Source organism: Cotesia glomerata, linkage group LG1, assembly GCF_020080835.1.
Source record: "Cotesia glomerata isolate CgM1 linkage group LG1, MPM_Cglom_v2.3, whole genome shotgun sequence".
Lineage (NCBI taxonomy): Eukaryota > Metazoa > Arthropoda > Insecta > Hymenoptera > Braconidae > Cotesia > Cotesia glomerata.
The window spans coordinates 18,102,185-18,123,451 of record NC_058158.1 but is presented as its reverse complement, the minus strand read 5'-3'; the positions used below and the strand labels follow the sequence as shown (position 1 = coordinate 18,123,451).

Here is a 21,267-nt window from a genome sequence, read left to right as displayed (position 1 = left end):
CTAATAATAATTAAATAATTAATTAATTGTAATTAATTCTTATTCGTTAGCATTGTGAGCATTTTTCCTGGGGATCTTATACCCGACGAATGTTCCAGACCTCTTGGGTTTGGAAGTCGTGAGTAATTAATTCGTTAATTTGGCCAATTGATAATTGTTAACATCTTAGATTGGTTTAAATAAATTTATTTTATCATTCAAATTCTGAACAACGAGAAGGTTCCAATCGACACGACATAGTATTTGGTACCCGAGGACATATTTGCTACACAGTTACGGATGCCGGCGTCCATTTTGAGCGCGCAAATTCCTTTGTGAATTTTACTACGCAACAATTTACAAAATTAACAACTGGACTATTATTATAAATTATAACAATTGAATTATCATTTATTAATATAATTAGTTATTGGAAATTATTTAATTATTTAAAAATATTTTATTTATTGAGAATTGGCTACTGAACTTCGACGCAATTAAGATTGCATACCCGTGGATAATTTTTCGTGAATTTATTTTACATTGAGATAAATTAATTTATTTAAATAAATATAAATTAAATAAATAAATATAATAAATATAATATAATAAATAAATATCTAAATTGAATAAATATAAATTAAATTTAACTAATTATTTTTAACTCGAAAAATTCCACGTGGTCATTTTATATATTGAACTATTGAAAATTAAAATTATTATTTTATTGGAATTATTTATAAAAATATTTAACGGCGAGGATTAAGTCCGAGAAAATTAGTTAGAATTTTATTAAGAAATATTCTTAAGAATGTATTCAAGATTTAAGAAATAAAATTACGAGTTGAAATTGGAATAAAATTTATGCGTCGATATTGTTCCTAAAAATTTATTCAATGTTGAGTATTAAACTCGTGGATAATTTGGAATAAATTCAAGCATCGGTTTTTAGAGTAGATTTTTTGAGAATTAAATTATTAGTTGTGAAAATGGTTTACGATTTTATTGCGAGCTAATGACTGAAAATTTTAATAAAAATTAATGTTGTAATTTTTGGAGTTTAATTTTATAAGTCAAAAATAAAATTTAAGTAGAGCCAATGTGTGTGTGTGAGCGGGTTATGTGTGTAAAGATCGTGCGGGATATGTGTGTGTGAGTGTGTACATTCTCTACTTGTTGATGTTTTGCCAAGTAGAGTAGTTCAGACAGTCTAAGAGCGTAAGGGTCCGGTGGACAGCGCGACTTAGAAACTGCGGTATAGACGCTCCATCAGAGGGTACCGTCAGGATTAAGAATTTTGGTTAGTTTTAAAAGGTCCTGGTCAGCCGTTAGTTAAGCTGTTAGTTTTAAGAAGTTCTGGCCAGCCGTTAGTTAGGCTGTTAGTTTTAAGAGGTCCTGGTCAGCCGTTCGTTAGGCTGTAGTCTTAATTTGTTAATTGTAGTGTGAGTCGTGAGTGATCACCAATTGTTATTTTATATGGTTAATAAATATCGATATATTGTTAAATAAAAATTTATTTCTTTCAGATCACCTTCCTGTTCCAGGAACCGGTTCCAGGAACCGAGATACAAAATCCTGGTGGCGCCCTTGTTAATTTAGAATCATTTTTGCTAGGTATTGTTTTATTTTATTAAATTAATTAAGGGGCCAATGAGCGGAAAATCACCCATTACAATATATATATATATATATATATATATATATATATATATATATATATATATATATATATATATATATATTAAGGTGGTCGTTGAAAAATAAATTTTTTCCGGCGCCCAAAAAAATCCTTCCTTTTGACAAAAAACTACGGGAAAAATTTTGCTTTCTGATTTTAAACAAAAAGAACCCGTGCTGACGGTCAACTGAAGTTCAGTTTTCAATAAAATTGTAGTTTTTTGAAATATTTGTCACAGTATATTTAGATTTGTAAAAAAATCTTAAAACAGGCTATTAGGAAAATAAATTATCTACAAAACGGTTCCTTTTGGTTTTAGATGAAGTTCATATTCATCGAGATAATCTTATCAGTACACCTTATACAACTTATAAACTTATAAACTCTATTAAGTCAGTCATTTAAGCAGTAAAAACTTTATTTTTCCAGAAATATAACAATTCTCTCAAAATCTTCTGAATTTTAGATATTTTTTCCATATTTTGTCATGTGTAAATGATTTTTAATTAACTAGTTTTCAAATGAAACCTCTATCGTTAAGTTATCTATGATCAATCTTGTTCATATTTCCACCTGGGAGAGTGGAGCGCCTTTTCGTAAGGTCTAGACAATTAAATTGGTCTAAATCTAAAAATTGAAATTAAATAATGCTGTAAAGCGAGAAAGAAGAAGAGTTACGGTAATTATTACGCGAAGCGTTCCACATTCACGTAACAGAATAATTGGGAGCAAGGGATTGAGAAAAAAATTGAAAACGACCTTCTTAAGGGGTTAGGGGTAGACAGAATATTCGAAAAATCAATTTTTTTTTGCATTTTCGTTATGTGTAATATCTTAAAAATATTCTCTGAAAATTTCAAGTCGATCCGATAATTAGTTTTTGAGTTATTCGACAAATAACAAAGAGAGCTCGGGTACTTCAAAGCGCTCGGGAGCAGATAGCTAGCGGCAGCTTCAAGAAAAAACCCCCTTTTAGGGTTCTATTGTCATCCATGAACTAAGACTTTGGTGTATGTAGTAGTACCTACATTTCTAAATACCTAAATATATATAATTACAATTTCTAGGTAGTATAAGTGCTACAAATTATTTTTTTTTCGCCACGTCACTAGTATGCCTGTGGCAGTTGCGGAGAGCAGTCGATAGTTGTGCGTTACTAAAATATATTATTTTTGAAGTTATTTATTATGGGACGTGATACGAGAAAAGTTTCGAGAGAAGTTCGGAAATCTGAAAATATCCGTAAGTCGTATTCAAAGAAACGAAAAAATATATTCTACCCATAAACACGGAACGTGATGAAAGTGTTCGGAGTACATCGTCTAAAAAACTGAAACAAAATACTGAAAACGATGTACCCGAAAGTTGCATCTCTGAATTTCGAATAATTAATTTTATTACGCTATTCACTGCCATTTCTGCTCTTGTGAAATGTAAGAAATGTGATGGAAACATTGAATTTTCAACAGCTAGTACACGTGGGCTGGGATTTAAAATTGTAGTTTCATGTAATAACTGTGACAGTGAATATATTCCTTCCTGCTCTTTTATTGGGCATTCTTATGAAATAAATAGACGCTTTATTTTTGTGATCAGAATACTAGGGATAGGATACGAAGGTTTGTGCAAGTTTTGTGGCCTGATGGACATGCCGTCTTTTTAGATAAAGCTACGCATACAATATTATTGAAGCACATTTTAGATTGTGGTAAAAATGTTGCAGAAGCCTTGATGAAAAAAGCTGTGAATCAAGAAAAAGAAGCGACAAGTGAAAATGAAAATAAGAACGATTTGACTGTATCGGGAAATGGAACCTGGCAACAACGGGGATTTACATCGTCATTTGGAGTTTCGGATAGCTCGGACTAGGATTCAATCCCAGAACCTTATAAAGACATGTCGGCTACTCTACCATTTGAGCTACCCGTTCTACACCAAATTTTCTTTTCACTTATTCTATATACATTACGCTACACCGTCTATCTTACGGTCCACATTTTTAAAATTAAATAATGCTGTGAAGAGGGAAAGAATAGAAGTTACGGTTATCATTACGTGAAGTATTCACGTAACAGGATAATTGGGAGCAAATGAGTGAGAAAGGAATTGGAAAAGACCTTCTTAATGTGAGTTTATAGAATATGCAAGATAAAATTTTTCATATTTCCGGGAAAAAAAAGTTTTTAATGCTAAAATGACCGACTTAATACAGTTTATAAGTTCACTGATAAGATTATCTCAATGGATATGAACTTCATCTAAAACCAAAAGGAACCGTTTTGTAGATAATTTAATTTTCTACAAGCATGTTTTCATGATTTTTTGTTTAAATTTAAATACTGTGACAAATATTTCAAAAAACTATAATTTTATCGAAAAATGAACTTTAATTGACCGTCGGCATGTGTTCTTTTTGTTTAATATCAAAAAGCAAAATTTTTCCAGTAGTTTTTCGTCAAAAAGAAAGATTTTTTTGGGCGTCGGAAAAAATTTAATTTTTAACGACAACCCTATATTTAACGACCACCCTTATATATATATATATATATATATATATATATATATATATATATATATATATGTATATGTATATATATATATATATATATATTAGGGCGACCCAAAAAAAAGGATTATTTTTTTTTTTCATGTCTCGTGTGAAAATATGTTAGTTTACTATGTTTTAAGAGTCCCCTCCAAAGGACAGCTCAAAAAAAAAATTTTTAAAGGTCGCTCACAATTTTTTTAAATTTCCTAAATCGTCAAAAATCGATTTTTTTTTTCTTCAAATGCTTTTTCTCGTAATTTCATTTCTTTTTACATGAAAAATCATGAAGATCCTGAAAATTTCAAGTCAAAATTTTAATATTTAGAGGTCGCTCCAATTTTTTTAAGTTTTCAAATCGAGTACTTTATATCTATTTGAGCAACTTCTTAACATGAATATTAACGAACTTAATATTTTTTTCCTTAAATTTCACATGCTAAAGAATGAAATTAAAGCACGAGAAACAAAAAAAAAATTAATGAACAATTCTCACCATTTTTGAATAATTGTAAAAAATTAATAATTTTTTAATTTGTGTAAATTAATTCATTTTACAAAAAGTAAAGCTTTATTAATGTTTTTTTTACTTTATTTAACATTTTTATAATTTTTAAATACAACAATAGTCAATTATTAGATATATTTGAATAATTTTTAGTTCAATTTATTGACACCAGGCGCGCGAGTCAAGCATTACTTGTCTTTGTCTTCGACCATCTTCTTTTATTCACAATTGTTTACTGTCAGCGTTGCTTTTTGTCCTTAGCATAATTAATCCGTAATTGAACAGTTCATGTTAATTACAAGTAAATGTTAATGTCAAATATATAGTTTTATCATCGTCTTTTTAATTACTATGAAAGGTAACTATTTTATTTACTTTAAAAATATTTTTTGTAACTAAACATTTTTCTAACCTAAATTTTTTTCATAATGTTACTTTGTGTATGCTTAAAAGTACTGTCAATAATTGAGTTTTATTTTAATTGATCCATTCTACTTATTGATAGAAATCGATGTTAATAATAATAATTAGTAAACTTTTTTTTATAGTTGTAAAATGAGCTCACGACAAGGATTACGATCAGAATGTTCGCAACGAGGTGAATGGTTGCTAGGAAAATATGTCACTCAATTTCGTTGCTCTCAACTGCCAACAAAACGTTCAGTCTTAAGTTATTTTTTATATTATCATTATGAGCACCAAGAAACAGTAAACGAAAGTTTAAATAGAACATCAAAGGCAGTTTTAAATATCTGGTATAATTACAACGTTATCAAAGAATATCATGTTAAAGAAAAAGTGAATCAGTTATTTACATTTTGGAAGAGCTTGAAAAAAAATCGGCAGAGGTTATCTGAAACCCAACAGCAGAATGAAAACAAATTTTCAAAGTCACTTGATTCACTATTTGATATTTCTCTAAAATGCTCATTGCCTTATGACGAAGCTCACAATTCGGCTGTTTCTACGTCAACTGCAGTGAGTTTAAAAGACGATGAATTAAATAAACCTTTATCTCAAAAAAGTAATTTATCTCTCTCGAGCACGTCTTCTCACGAACTTTATGCTTCTCCTCCTAGAAAGAAGCCTAAATATAAGATTTCTCCAATGCTCTCATCAATGTTGGATCGTACTAAAACATCTAATCAAAACGGTTTACTTTTGATGTCTGCCTTTTCAGCAACGTTAGATCGTAAGGTCTCAGATGTCACGGTAAGCAAAGAAACTATTAGACGCACGCGACAAAAACACCGAGCTGAGGAAGCATTACTTATAAAATCATCTTTTTGTCCAAAAGTCCCTCTTACGGTACACTGGGATACGAAAATTTTTAAAGCTTATAAGTCTACTGAGTCAGAAGATCGTTTAGCAGTGGTAGTATCTGGTCAAGGAGTTTCAAAAATGCTTGGTGTTCTGATAATTCAACAATCAACAGGCTCAAGTCAGTCAAATGGTGTTTACCAATTAATTAACGAGTGGAATCTTGAAAATAATATAACGTCGATGGGATTCGATACAACTGCAAGTAATACTGGTAATAAAGCTGGAGCTTGTACTTTGTTGGAGAAAAAACTTAGGAAAAAACTGCTTCATCTTGCTTGTAGACATCACATTTTGGAGTTAATTTTGACTGCGACATTTGGATCACTGCTAGAACCAATAGTCAGTGGTCCAAATATAAAACTGTTCGAACGTTTCAAGAAAGAATAGAAAAATTTGGATCCAATGAATTTTGTTTGTGGGGAAGTTGATAATGAATCTGATACTGCTTTGTTTATAATTAATCAGCTAAAAACGAAACAGCCTCGCGATGACTATAAAGAATTCTTAAATTTAGCTTTGCTATACCTTGGAAAAACCACCGATCATAATGATTGAACGATACGTATTAACATTCCGGGAGCATACCACAGAGCACGATGGATGGCAAAAATTATTTATTGCTTAAAGATATATTTTTTTCGCAACCAATTTAAGTTGACGACCACAGAACTATCAGGTCGTCGGAAATTCAATGATTTTGTTACCAAAATTTATTTAAAAGCTTGGTTCCTTTCTTCTTACTCCATATCGGCACCACGGAATGATTTACAAATGCTAAAAGATTTAGTAAATTATAAAAATGAAGATAAATCTACAGCAGCTGCTGCATTAAAAGTATTCTCTCGACATCTGTGGTATTTGAATGAGCATTTGGTTGGACTATCGTTCTTCGATGACCAAATCTCAGTTACATCTAAAATAAAAATGATTTCAGCTTTAAACAAAAAATCATCAATGAAAACAATAGAAAACCGAGTAACTATTGATCCGAATAATATAGTCGACAAAGATATTGATGATTTTGTTACGGAGAATACTAGATTTTTTTTCAAATCTTTGAAACTAGACGAATCATTTTTAGCTCTACATCCTCGCTCCTGGAAATCAGATAAAACTTATTTAGAAGGGCTGAAAATTGTTCAAGCGCTAGAGGTTGTAAATGACTCAGCAGAACGTGGGATTGCCCTGATGCAATCATATCATGACACTGTAACTGACGAGACTCAAAAACAATACTTGTTGCAAGTGATTGAAGCTAATAGAAAAATGTTTTCAAACGCTACAAAAGCAAATTTGATGACACATTTTGATAAAAGTGCTAACTAAAATTAGCTACACTTAATATAGCCTTTATTACTGAAACCTTGTTGAAGTAAATTGTTGATCCTGTTTTTAATTTAATTAAACATTGATAAGTTGTAAGCTGAAGTTGAGTTTTGATAAGTGTTAATTAGTATATAAAAAAAATACTTTAGTAAAAAAAGTTAAAGAATATTGTTGTTCTAAACAATGTTTATAATTGACTATTGTTGTATTTAAAAATTATAAAAATGTTAAATAAAGTAATAAAAACATTAATAAAGCTTTACTTTTTGTAAAATGAATTAATTTACACAAATTAAAAAATTATTAATTTTTTACAATTATTCAAAAATGGTGAGAATTGTTCATTAATTTTTTTTTTGTTTCTCGTGCTTTAATTTCATTCTTTAGCATGTGAAATTTAAGGAAAAAAATATTAAGTTCGTTAATATCCATGTTAAGAAGTTGCTCAAATAGATATAAAGTACTCGATTTGAAAACTTAAAAAAATTCGAGCGACCTCTAAATATTAAAATTTTGACTTGAAATTTTTAGGATCTTCATGATTTTTCATGTAAAAAGAAATGAAATTACGAGAAAAAGCATTTGAAGAAAAAAAAAATCGATTTTTGACGATTTAGGAAATTTAAAAAAATTGTGAGCGACCTTTAAAAATTTTTTTTTTGAGCTGTCCTTTGAAGGGAACTCTTAAAACATAGTAAACTAACATATTTTCACACGAGACATGAAAAAAAAAAATAATCCTTTTTTTTGGGTCGCCCTAATATATATATATATATAAATATATATTAGGGTGTGCCAAAATGTAACTTCCGTGGAGAACCTTTTAAAATTAGAATTTTGAGTTCCGCTTTTAACGGGGGCTGCGTTTGGGCATTTCCTGAGATATTTTGGTGTGAGATGTATTTGATTTTCATAGAATTTTTTAACAGATGCTTAGTTTGGGCTTTTCCGGTGAAAATTCAAAATTTGGCCGGATGGGCCCAAACTAAGCTTCTGTTAGAAAATTCTATGAAAATTAAATGCATCGTCTTCCTCCAAATTATCTTAGGAAATGCATAAATACAGCCCCTATCAAAAGCGGATCTCAAAATTCCAATTTTAAAAGGTTCTCCACGGGAGTTACATTTTGGCACACCCTAATATATATATTTATATATATAATATAGTTCAATCTTCGGCCACACATGGGCGCTTCTGATCATCTCAGTTTTATGTTATTTTAATTTTTTTGTGATGAATGAGCTTTGAGACGTGCACTTTTAGATTTTCCAAACTTTTTTTTAATGGTTAAAACTTTTTTCAAATTTCATTCTAAGTGATGCTTAATTTGTAGATTGAAATTGGTCATGAAGGTCCTGGAGTATTCGTTTCGCGTGCACAATGGGAAACTGCTAACTCAAGGAATTCTTTCCAAAATATGGCAGTTTCGTTAGTAAGCTCATTTTGCGAAAATGAAATTTTTTCAGCGAGTAACTTGAGAGGTGGAAAAAGCAGGATTGATAAAAATGCCCAACGAAAACCAGGGTTGGATGCAACTATTATTTCAGCGATTACGGGTGAATTATTATTTCTTTATCATACGTAAAATTTTTGCAGCACTTGCTTTGAAAGTTTAAATTTGAATCACTCTTTGACGTTACAAATGTCCATTTTGATATTTAGAGAAAGTAAAGTAAGAAATGTCTTGGATCACATGTAATTGTTGGCCGAGGCGAAGCCGAGGTCAACAAACATGTGATCTGAGGCTCTCTTCTTTACTTCCCGTGGAGTGTATACTATTTTTTCGCTTGACGAAGGTAGAAAGGGGCAACTTCGATTAGTGCAGCGGGCCGAAAGTTGACGCTTTCTGCCCGTCGAGCAAAAAAATTCCTATCACAACATCGTAAAAATATCCAAGTTATCATAAGAATTTTAACTATGTTGACAAAGAAAATTTTCCTATGATAAAATAGGAAAATTTCCATAATTACATGGGCATTTTCACGATTCAACGTAGAAATTGATTATATATTGAAATGGAAGTTTTTTTTTCATGCTGATATTAAAAATTTTATTATTTAATTGTGATATATAAGGTTTATTTTATATTAACATAGGAGTTGTTCCTATGGTACACAGTCATTTTTCCAAAACTAGTTTAGTGAAAATGACTATGTGAACAAAATAATACTTCGTATGTTCACATATCTGATATCTACCAAGTAAAACTTGCCATGTCATCACAGGAAGTTTCCCCAAGTACATATAATAAAAATTTCCATATTATTGTTTCTTCCGTGTAGAGATGAGTGAATTTGACGATTGTAAGTATGATTCTAATTTGAAAGCTTATAACACATCTACTGAAGCAGTTACCTAGAGAATGTGTTTTTTTCTTTTTTGTTCAACTTTTTCGTATTAAAATATTCACACTTCATAATAAACTATTAAGTTTTTTGAATATTGATAATTCATATCTAATTCAGTAATGACTCAAGTAAATAGCACAAGCGTTAAAGTGTAACGCTATTATAATCTCCATTTCATTCTCCACTGTTCTCTGTTTCTTTTTTTGCACGACTCATGATGCGAAGCATCAGAGTGCTTTACGATGGAAAAATTTTTTCACCTTATTTCGGCAACTATTTTTATGATCATAGTCTTGTTAGTTCACGGAATCGATATTTTGCATACTTTTGCCAAGATAATTGAATGGAGATTAATTTGACAATTTTCGAAAATTGATTTAGTGCAATAGAAACGGAAAAAAACATCTAAATAGGTCAAAAAATTTTCCTGTCCGTCATCTATGAAACTCTGAAAACACTATCACTTGTGAAAAAATGCATTGATTGAGTTAAATTTTTTTTTTTAATTCTTTGAGTGAATTGTAGGTCACTAAATGCGAATGACCAAGTAATTCAGTGTCGTTTATGGACAATTAATAAAATAAAACAAAAACCAGAAAACTGTATATCTATATTGTAACGGGTGTTTTTTCCGCTCATTGGCCCCTTAATTAATTTAATAAAATGAAACAATACCTAGCAAAAATGATTCTAAATTAACAAGGGCGCCACCAGGATTTTGTATCTCGGTTCCTGGAACCGGAAACCAGAGCTGAGCTTATAATCTACAGGGAGAGAGAGTGGAATAAGGTGATCTGAAAGAAATAAATTTTTATTTAACAATCTATCGATATTTATTAACCATATAAAATAACAATTGATTATCACTCACGCACTCACACTACAATTAACAACTTAAGACTACATCCTTACTAACGGCTGACCAGGACCTCTTAAAACTAACAAAAATTCTTAATCCTACAGTACCCTCATATGGAGCGTCTATACTGCAGTTTCTAACTAAGTCGCGCTGTCCACCGGACCCTCACGCTCTATCAAAATTCTTAATCCTGACGGTACCCTCTTATGGAGCGTCTTTACTGCACTTTCTAACTAAGTCGCGCTGTCCACCGGATCCTCACGCTCTTAGACTGTCTGAACTGCTCTACTCGGCAAAACATCAACAAGTAGAGAATGTACACACTCACACACACATATCCCGCACGATCTTCACACACATAACCTGCTCACATACACACACTGGCTCTACTTTACTTTTTACTTCTGACTTATAAAATTAAACTCTAAAAATTACAACATTAATTTTTTATTGAAATTTTCAGTCATTATCTCGCAATTAAATCATAACCCATTTTCACAACTAATAATTTAATTCTCAAAAAAATCTACACTAAAAACCGACGCTTGAATTCATTCCAAATTATCCACAAATTTCATACTCAACATTAAATAAAATTTTAGGAACAATATTGCCGCAAAGTTTTACTCCAATTTCAACTCGTAATTTTATTTCTTAAATTTTGAATAAATTCTTAAGAATAATTCTTTGTGAAATTCTAACTAAATTTTCTCGGACGTAATCCACACTAATAAATAGTTTTACAAATAATTCCAATAAAATAATAATTTTAGTCTTCGATAGTTCAATGTATAAATGACCACGTGGAATTTTTCGATTTATATATAATTAATAAAACAATTTGTCTCAATATAAAATAAATTCACGGAAAATTATCCACGGGTAATTCGATCTCAATTGCGTCGAAGTTCAGTAGCCAATTCTCAATAAATTATATTAAGTAAATAATACTTTCTAGTAACAAATAATATTAATAAATGATAATTTAATTGTTATAATTTATAATAATAGTCCACTTGTTAATATTCTAAATTATTGCGTAGTGAAATTCACAAAGGAATTTGCGCGCTCAAAATGGACGCCGTTGTTCGTAGCTGCGTAGCACGTTTTGGACCTCGGGTACCGAATACTATGTTGTGTCGATTGGAACCTTCTTGATGTTCAGAATTTAATTAATAAAATAAATTTATTTAAACCAATCTAAGATGTTAACAATTATCAATTGGCCAAATTAACAAATTAATTACTCACGACTTCCAAACCCAAGAGGTCTAACGAATAAGAATTGATTACAATTAATCAATTATTTAATTATTATTAGGCAAAAAATTATAAACAATTGAATTATCAAAAATTTAATTTAATAATGAGAAGGAGTAAAATTGATGAGCCGGGTATACGACTTCCTTGGCTCATCAAAAATGTGAAAGTCTCAATACCTGGTTAAATTTGTGCTGAGGAAACTCTTTGTTCAAAACTGGTTTCCTTCTTGGACTTTTTGGCTGCTGATGTTGTTGAATTGAGCACTTCACTACTTCTAACTCACCGCAGCTACTCAACTGACCAAGAAACCTAAAATTTCCCCCGATTAATGCTAATGGGTCCCGAAGACCGAGACGCGCCAGTGCTGCGTCGAATAATTATCACGCGTGTGCGGTTTTACCGTCACAGGGTAAATAGCCCTGTTACAATAAATATTGTGTACATTTATCCCTCCAGTGGCGCTTAGGCATTATCGTGCTATTTTAGCTGTTTTATATATTTTTTCTTCACATTCTTTATTTTATTAATATTTTATAATTAAATGAGCATTATGAGTCGTGCAGTTTTGGATTTTCCGAACTTTTTTTTGTTTTTCCAAGTTAATAAAGTTTATAATTTTTATGAATATATTATAAATATAATGTGTATTATTTTAGGAACGGTCAAAAATAAATTTCCGGCAGATTACAAAAGAACTTTATTTGGTATGGCAATCAACAATTATTTGACTGATTTACGCCGGAAAAATAAAGTAGCTGCTGCTGCTGCTGTTGTTGCTGATGCTGCCGTTGGTGATGAAGGACAAAACCAACAAGGAGAATATCATTGCAATCTGGATTGCAATGTGATTGATGTTAAAATTAAAAATGTTAATGTTAAAATATTTTTGTCGTAACTATTAAAGACTTATGTGTGGGATTAACAGAATTGATATAGAAGAAGTGTCAAATAAATTCACAAAAATATTTAACGAATGACCTAAAATTTTTTACTGTATATTATAGTGAATTAATTGTTATCATTTCTGTATACTAATTAGGTTCACTTTTAATATGTATCATTAACCATTTAATTACTTTAATAATAATACTTACCATAATAAATTAAATAAAAGTTTGTTTATATCGTTAATTACTTCCAAAAAATTAAAATAAAATACCGTTACAGGTTATTTGAAATTTTACTGTTGACTTCAAGTCTTCAGTACACAACTAATTTTTTTTAGTAAAACTATCAAAAAAATTAGACGAACTGTTGACAAAGATGGTCAGTGTAATTCATTTTTCATATTTTTGCTATTTTTGAACTTTAAAAAAGGATCAAAAATATTTTTGCTTAACAAATTTGAATTCTTTTTCACATTCTGTCGTGATGTACAAGCACAGGTGTAAAAATTGTTAAAATAATTTTCAATACTCTTTTAAATGCTGATAGCTAATGGAGGGTTAATTTTAATGGATTAAATAAAAAAAAACGTACTCTAAGCCTTTTTTGATATTCTCAGTTCTACCGACAGAAAATCAAAAAATTTTATACAGTTTAGTATATTGTCACATATTAAAAAAAATATATTTTCAAATATAAATAAATGGAATATATAGCATCATATATAATACATCTATATTCTACTATATATGTTATTTTATATAAATAATATATTTTTTCAGTATAAAAAAAATATATTGTTAGCATATATCACAATATATAATGGTATATTATAATGTAGATACATGCTTTTAGGTATATAGCCGATTATTAAAAGCATATACCATATATATATGGGACACATATAATGCAAGACTTTATAACATTGTATAAACTAATTCGGCTAAAATCTCTAAATGATTATTTACAATAAAATATATATTGTATCATATATTTTTTAGATGCAACAATATATTGAGACACTACAAATGTCCCGATTTTATCAGCCTGGTGAATTACCACCCGAAATTTCCGTTACCGACGCTCGCTAAATTAATGTGTAGCTCCCGTAACGTCACAGGACGACACGAGGAGGGGAAAAAACGGTTACGAACCTCAAACCTTGAGCATTGATCGACACTTCGATCTATCCCCCGGTGTTAACCACTACGCTAGGTTTTTCATAGTCAAAAATTTACATACTACTATACTACTATTAGGTGACTACTCACCAAAATCTCAATTAATCTAAAAGTTTATTGTTTGATATAATATTCTTTATTATTTTCTATTGATATTATCATTTTTATATTAGGTGATTACTCACCACGTTCACTATTGTTACTATTGCATCAGCTATAATTTTAAGTATAAGTATTCTGTTTTATAAATATTTCGTTAGTTGCGTTACCGAGATATTATAAGTTTTGTTCAAAGTGTTGAATTGGTGTAATAAAATCAAGTTTTTATAATAATCCTTGTCACCGATCATCATTCATTGTTAAGACTATCAACATCTATTACCACTATTATTTATAATTTATCAGAGGGTCAGTCAAGGAATAAAGGGTCATCTTTGCAGCAAAAATATTGTAAGTAAGTAGAATAAATTAACTGGCTCAGGTGAGAATTTTTGTCGAAAGAATAAAATCATCATAAAACGGTTAACACATTCAGTAGTCAGGGAGCGGAACATCCCAGAGCAGCGTATCCCATTTTATAAAATTTAAGTGATTATTTGCCTATCCGCGAGGACTTAGTGACTTAAATAATTAAATTTTTAAATAAAGAAAAATTTAGTGTTTCAATATTTTCCCACATATTTTAACCATATATTATTTTTTCATATGGGATATGTGTGTAAATGATTGTGTGACACAGGGCTATATGCCCTGTTGATATATTTCACAAATGATAAAAAATAAACATATGTATTGATTGTTTAATGTACCACCCGCGATGGACATGTCCATCCTGGACAGTTATCATCTTATTGGATTTTATTCAATGAAGAGACTTAATATAAGAAATGTTTAACTGTTTCTGAACTCTCAAAGTTATCCGTATGAAAATTTAAATCTCAATGTAACATGATCGTATTATTGAATATAATCCAATGCGGAGGACTGTTAGAAAAATCCACTAATAAATTTTACATGAAATATATATGAAAATAGTCTTGCAAACTATTCGTAATATGATTGGTTAAAAAGTAATTTAATATACGTAAACGACACAATAATATATCATGAGCATTTAATATACTTTTAAGCTTACAGAAAATATACAAATCAGTACAGTATATACACGGTGCATTTTAATGTCAAACTCTCTCGCGTTGTATATTATATTAAGGCGCTAAATATTAAGGCGCTAAATTTAAGGCGCTAAATATGTACTTAGCATTTAAGTTTTGAGAGCGGTCGATTTAAAATTATCGTTGAATGTTCTGATGATGACATCTATCTACAGTCATTGAAGTGAAAACATTCATTAATTTCGAAGAAAGTAACACGCCCATTTGAGATAAAAAAAAAAAAAAAGTCACAGAAGATTCGACATATTTATTTGAGTGGCGCTGTAGTTTTGATCCGATAAATATTTACGAACGTAGCCTTTAATCTATTCGGCATACCAACTGTGATGTGTGCTCAAGTGTGGACATTCGTTCTTTCGTTCTTCAGCAATCGTAGGGGTTAGATCGCAGAAATAAAGTGGTTTGGCGTTGTGTAATTTCTTAACAAATATTCATAAAATTTCAAAATCTTAAAATGTCTGCGCAATCATTTATTGATAAATTTACCACTGATGAGGAAGTCGGAGGCTGGACCGCTGGAGATGAAACGATGTAATTATTTTTTATTTTTTAATGAAAAACTTATTAAAAAATCAGATTCATTCAGTTATCAAGTATAATATATTATTTTTATATACTGTTGTTCTTAACTATTTTATAATTTTTTTTCTAAAATTATTAATAATTTATCTTTTATTTGATATAATTATTCGATTATTAATCAATAACATATATTTCTCATTAATTTATGTACTTCAATTTAATTCTTATAGTAAATTTCACGGATATGTCGATGCTATAGAAGGTTTGACACACGTGGCGACTGCAACTAATCCGCGAACGCCATTATACAAAATAACAGTAAATAACGGTAGCAATTCACGAGTCCGCGTTCTCTTTTGGGCAGAACTCGCTAAAAAGTATTCAGCTTTGATTAATTACCGTGTGGTAAAGTATTTTTATTATTTTATTAATATATATAAAGAAAAAATTTTTATTTCATAATTGACATTAAAAATAAAAAAAAATTATTAATTTTATAATTAACTAAAGAATTAAATATTAAGCTAATCTTATAATTCCTTTACTCTTATAAGCTAATCTTATAATATAATGTGTTATTTTAGTTCATTAGCATTGTCGGCGCTAAATCAAAAATTAACGGGTATATTAGCCCAAAAGATGTCGTGTGTAAACTTTGTTTAGTAATCCAGTCTTCAACGGATATAACAATCAGTTCACTGAAGTATGAAAATCAATACACGTCTGGTACCATCGAATTGAAGGCTATTGAAGATTTAGAAGATGTTAATGCCATTGTCGGTAAGTTTTTTTTAAATTTAATGATTATTAAACACATTTACCAATTAATGTTGAATATTTAATATTTATGTTTTATATTATTATCTAAATAAATAACTTAATCTTGGGAATTTGGACAATATTCTAAATAAATAACTTAATCTTGGGAATTTGGACAATAAATAAAGATAGCAATTGTTATAATTTAACATCTTTATTTATTTACTGTCCAAATTCCCAAGATTAAGTTATTTAGATATTTTGAACATGGACGAGAACTTAAATATTAGTTTTATGTTATTATTTTAATTTTCCAGATGTTAAGGGCTTCCTTAAACAGGAATTTCGGCAAGCTTCCTCATATGGTGGTAGTTATGCATCGGGGGTACTGGTTGACAAAAAAGTGAGGTTACCTCTACGTGTCATAGGTTTCAACGTCGCAGATATCAGAAAATTCCCTAAAGGATGTTATTTAAAAGTCCGTGGTACAGCTGTCACACCTACTGGTAAGTTTACAATTCTAACAATATTATATCTATAAAATATAAATGACTTTTTTCTTTATATTATTATTATTATTATTATTATTATTATATATATTATATTATATTATTTATATTATTATAGACATATTGAAGTCGTTTAATTTAGATATTACATGCATATTATATGTTCATAAATTTAATTTAAATTTTATGCAATTTTTTATATGATCATAGATGGACCAACTCAAATGCGAGTGGACTCATTAGATGGCATTACCCGGGACAGTGATGTTATTCCATTAACACCAGATGAGCTTAGAGTAATGGGGATTACATCTCCGAAGAGGAAGTATGATTTCGACGATTCCGAAAACAAGAAGCGATTTGCCGAGTAATTCTTAGTTAAAGTAGCTCGATTTACAAGTACACAGTAAAAAATTTTTCTTTTAATAAATTTCATTCTAACTGCATGCATCAAGATTGTGTCAAAAGTTTTTAAAACTTTAAATCTTGCACACAAAAATTTATTCGATGAATTGGAAAATTTTTTACTGTGTACTAATTTTTTACTAATTTATTTACTAATTTTATTTTTATTGTGTTTCATAATTTTGAAACATATTTTCTTATGATTATTTTATTCTTATCTTTACATCAAAAAATTATGACTTAGTCATTAGCATAAATCTTATTCTTAAAGATAATTTAATTTTCAGTTGTTGTCTTATTACTATATTAAGACTAATAATATGTCAGTTTATTTTTTTATTTTTTCATAACTACACTTGATTCATTACTCATAGACAAAAATCATTAACGATATCTAATTATGAGTATTTACATCTTATATCTAATGTTAATAGATTTATAGATGATAGATAAAAAAATATTAGCACCATTGGGAAATTCTTATGTATATTTTACAAGTCATAAAGTATTATTAACTTAATCAGTCATCCTAATTTTAGAAAATATGAAAATATATGTATATGGATTCAACCCCTGGTGTCAATATTTTCGTTTAATATGAACAACTAATTTTTTATGAAGTGATAATAATTAGAATACTAATCAAATCTGTGAGATTAAATGTTAAGTTATATTAAAAATGTTAATAACTTCATTATTTATTATTAGATAAATAAGTGATATTAGATGATGAGTATTATTCGTTATCCGAGGATTATTAGTTGATAATGCGTGAAAAATATAATTAGACACATGCGTTAATGATCATATTAATTATTATGAAATTAAGTGTTTAAAAATAATAACAGTTTAATACGACCTAATATTACGTAATACTGAATCTGCCTTAAAGTAAATTATAATAATAATATAACAAGTATAAGACTTAAAATTTAACTTTTGTATTTTTAATATGTTTTCTTTAACAAAAAATTTACAATAAATATGTTCTTAAATCAAAAAATATTCGTACTTATTTATAATTTTGATTTGTTCTATGTTTTTAATAATTGAATAATAATTGTTTAATTATTGATTATAGTTTGTTCTAAAATTATTATTTTATTAATTTCACGTGTGGAATTTCTAAGTTAATTTTTTTATGAAATTAAACTAATGAAAAATTTTGTTTTTTTTTTTTCTTAATTTTACATGTGAAATTTTTTACGCATTTTTCTTATATCATTCAATTATTATTAAAATCCAAAAAGTCAGTTTTAATATAATTAGAATTAGGATATAAAATAATAATTAAAGTAAAAGATGCGAATAATTGAAATAATATAATTTATTTAAATTGAATTTTTGTATTATATACAATACAACAATTTCTGAAATATATACTCTAGAATATATGTTCATTTACAATTTATTTTAAATCCATACAATTCAATAATAATTTAAATTACAGCAAATTGCCGTGTAACGCATCATCAACGACATCTATGATATTTTATGAGATATTACAAATTAATTATACTAGAAATTTGAATAGCGCTGCGTGCGCACCTAAATTTTGACCAATAATGAATCGTGGCCCATTTTTTGCTTTTTTGCCAGTTTCGACCTTTGACTAACTTCAAGACTTTCATGTATTTTAATTTAGAGGATACATTAATAGGTTAAACTTGGTTATTATCACATTTATTTGGACTAATTGTCAACAACTCGACAAAATTGAAAATAATTTTAAATAATATATATTTATAAATTAAATTAACTACTATTTATCAGTCTGCGAGCTATTACTACATTCAAACCTGAAGGACTTACAATATTATAAATATAACATAATATAAAATATTGTAAATTATAAGGTACTTGACAAAATACTTATTTAATCGATATTCAATAAAAAATAATTATTGCACTAACTTTATTACTCTCTGATTTATTTTGCATCTATTACTACTAATTATTATTACTTTTGTTAAATTACTATATTATACTTTTGTTAAATTACTATATTATTTATAAAATTTTCAATGCATTGACACTTCATTTTTTGTTTTTCAGGTTACATTACTTGAAACAATTCCATAAAGCGAACAATTATAATTTCATCTTTGAGTGTATCAATCGTTTTTATGAACAATGTTAGAACTTTATATGCTTATTCAAAACTAAAGGGAAAAAATAATACGACTGTACATCGTCATATAGAATCTTCAGTCTCAATCTTAAGAAATCAATGGAAAATCTTTATAACAATTGACATGTTAATTATATTACTATTAAATTAACTAAATTTGAATCTTAAACCCCAACTTAACCATTACATAAAAATTTAACTTACATGAAAAATTATAACTACAACTAAAACTTTTATATTGAAAAACTACTATAACTATAACTAAAACTTCTATTTAAAAACTACTGTAACTATAACTACAACTTCAATATAACCTTACGACTTATCTATAATTATTTTAATCAAATTTACAGTAAAAATATAACAGTATACCTTTGAGATAATTTATGAAAATACTACTTAAACTACAACTACAATATAAATAATATATAAATATTAACTTACGATTTATCTTTAATAAAGTACTAAAAACTTTTATTAAACATTAACTTAACATTATTTGATAATTAAACTTGCAATAAACATATTATATAACAATAATCGAAACGTTTATTATAACATTACTACAAACATAACTACAATATAAATATTGACCTACGATTTATTTGTTTTAATAAATTAATTCAATTTTAAATAACTAAAATTTTTTTAATTATTTATTTATTAATTAAACACTAACTTGAATATTATATCTGAATAATTGAAGTGACAATAAAAATATTATAACATTAATTAAAACGACATTTATTTAAACACTACCATAACGAAAACTACAGTAGAAAGAGTAACTTAGAATTTATCAATTCAAATAAATTATTCAATTTGAAAACATACATTCCCTAATTACAACAATTGTAGTATAATTGTATAATAATATAACGGATTTAAATAATAAAATTGACTACAACAAATAAGGAAGTCATACAAACATATATTCAACACAATAAGTTCAAAAACAAATTGTTAATAATAAATACAACTAACTATATCTTAATTATTAAAGTAAATTTAACTTTTGTACGAGCAAAATCTATTTTTTATATTTATAGTTTTCATTACATTACAAATAAGCTGCATTCTTTCTTTTTATTATTATTTGTTGTTTTAATTCACAGTTTAAATATTATTATTGAAAAATTTAAGTTTACTCAAATATACCTGGATATTGACAAACTTTCATATCTACGAATTTTTCGATGTCATAATAATATTATTTAATAATAAATAAAATTTATAATCTTATTAGATATTTTTTTCTATTTTTGATATGTATTAAAGTACTATAAATTATAGAAAATACAATTTGATTAATTAAAAGTTTAATACAATATTTTTTTTATCTTCAACAACTAACTCGATTGTTGTCAATAATGGGACGTCGTAAAATTATACGAACAGCAGAGGAAGAAGCAAACATTAAACGATTACGATGTGAAAAAGAAAAAGAACGTCATCGTAATAAACGTATTATCAAAAAAACCAATTCATCTAATCAATCCTCTCATATTATATCACCTTTACATAATTTAAGCAAACATTATTCTGTTATAAATAATAATTCAGAACATGTTACTACAACATCTCCTAATAATACTACTTCATATCATATTAATAATACTACTTCCTTGGATTCTGCTTCATATGATGTTGTCAACAATATTATAAATGTTCCTTCAACGTCAAGTAATGCATCGTTGTTTAGGTACCCAAAAAATGATAATCCGGTTTTTAATCATATGCATCACGTTCCTTCACAATTAGAGTCATGTATAACTGAAACAATCTCTACATCTAACGTACACTTTAATTTAAGTTCCGATCATGATTATTGTTCAACAATACATGAAAGTTCTTCAACGTCAATTTCTACA

At 28.1% G+C, this 21,267-nt stretch overlaps 1 protein-coding gene across 1 annotated transcript; it reads left to right on the top strand.

Annotated features, from left to right (window-relative positions):
* Positions 1 to 14,577: 14,577 nt before the first annotated feature.
* On the top strand, positions 14,578 to 19,615 carry LOC123263028. The gene is made up of 6 exons (XM_044725545.1): positions 14,578 to 15,601; positions 15,823 to 15,997; positions 16,177 to 16,372; positions 16,669 to 16,857; positions 17,071 to 17,227; positions 19,321 to 19,615. The coding sequence occupies exons 1-6, from the start codon at positions 15,525 to 15,527 to the stop codon at positions 19,403 to 19,405; spliced, it is 879 nt and encodes a 292-aa protein (XP_044581480.1). The 5' UTR covers positions 14,578 to 15,524; the 3' UTR covers positions 19,406 to 19,615.
* Positions 19,616 to 21,267: the final 1,652 nt, after the last annotated feature.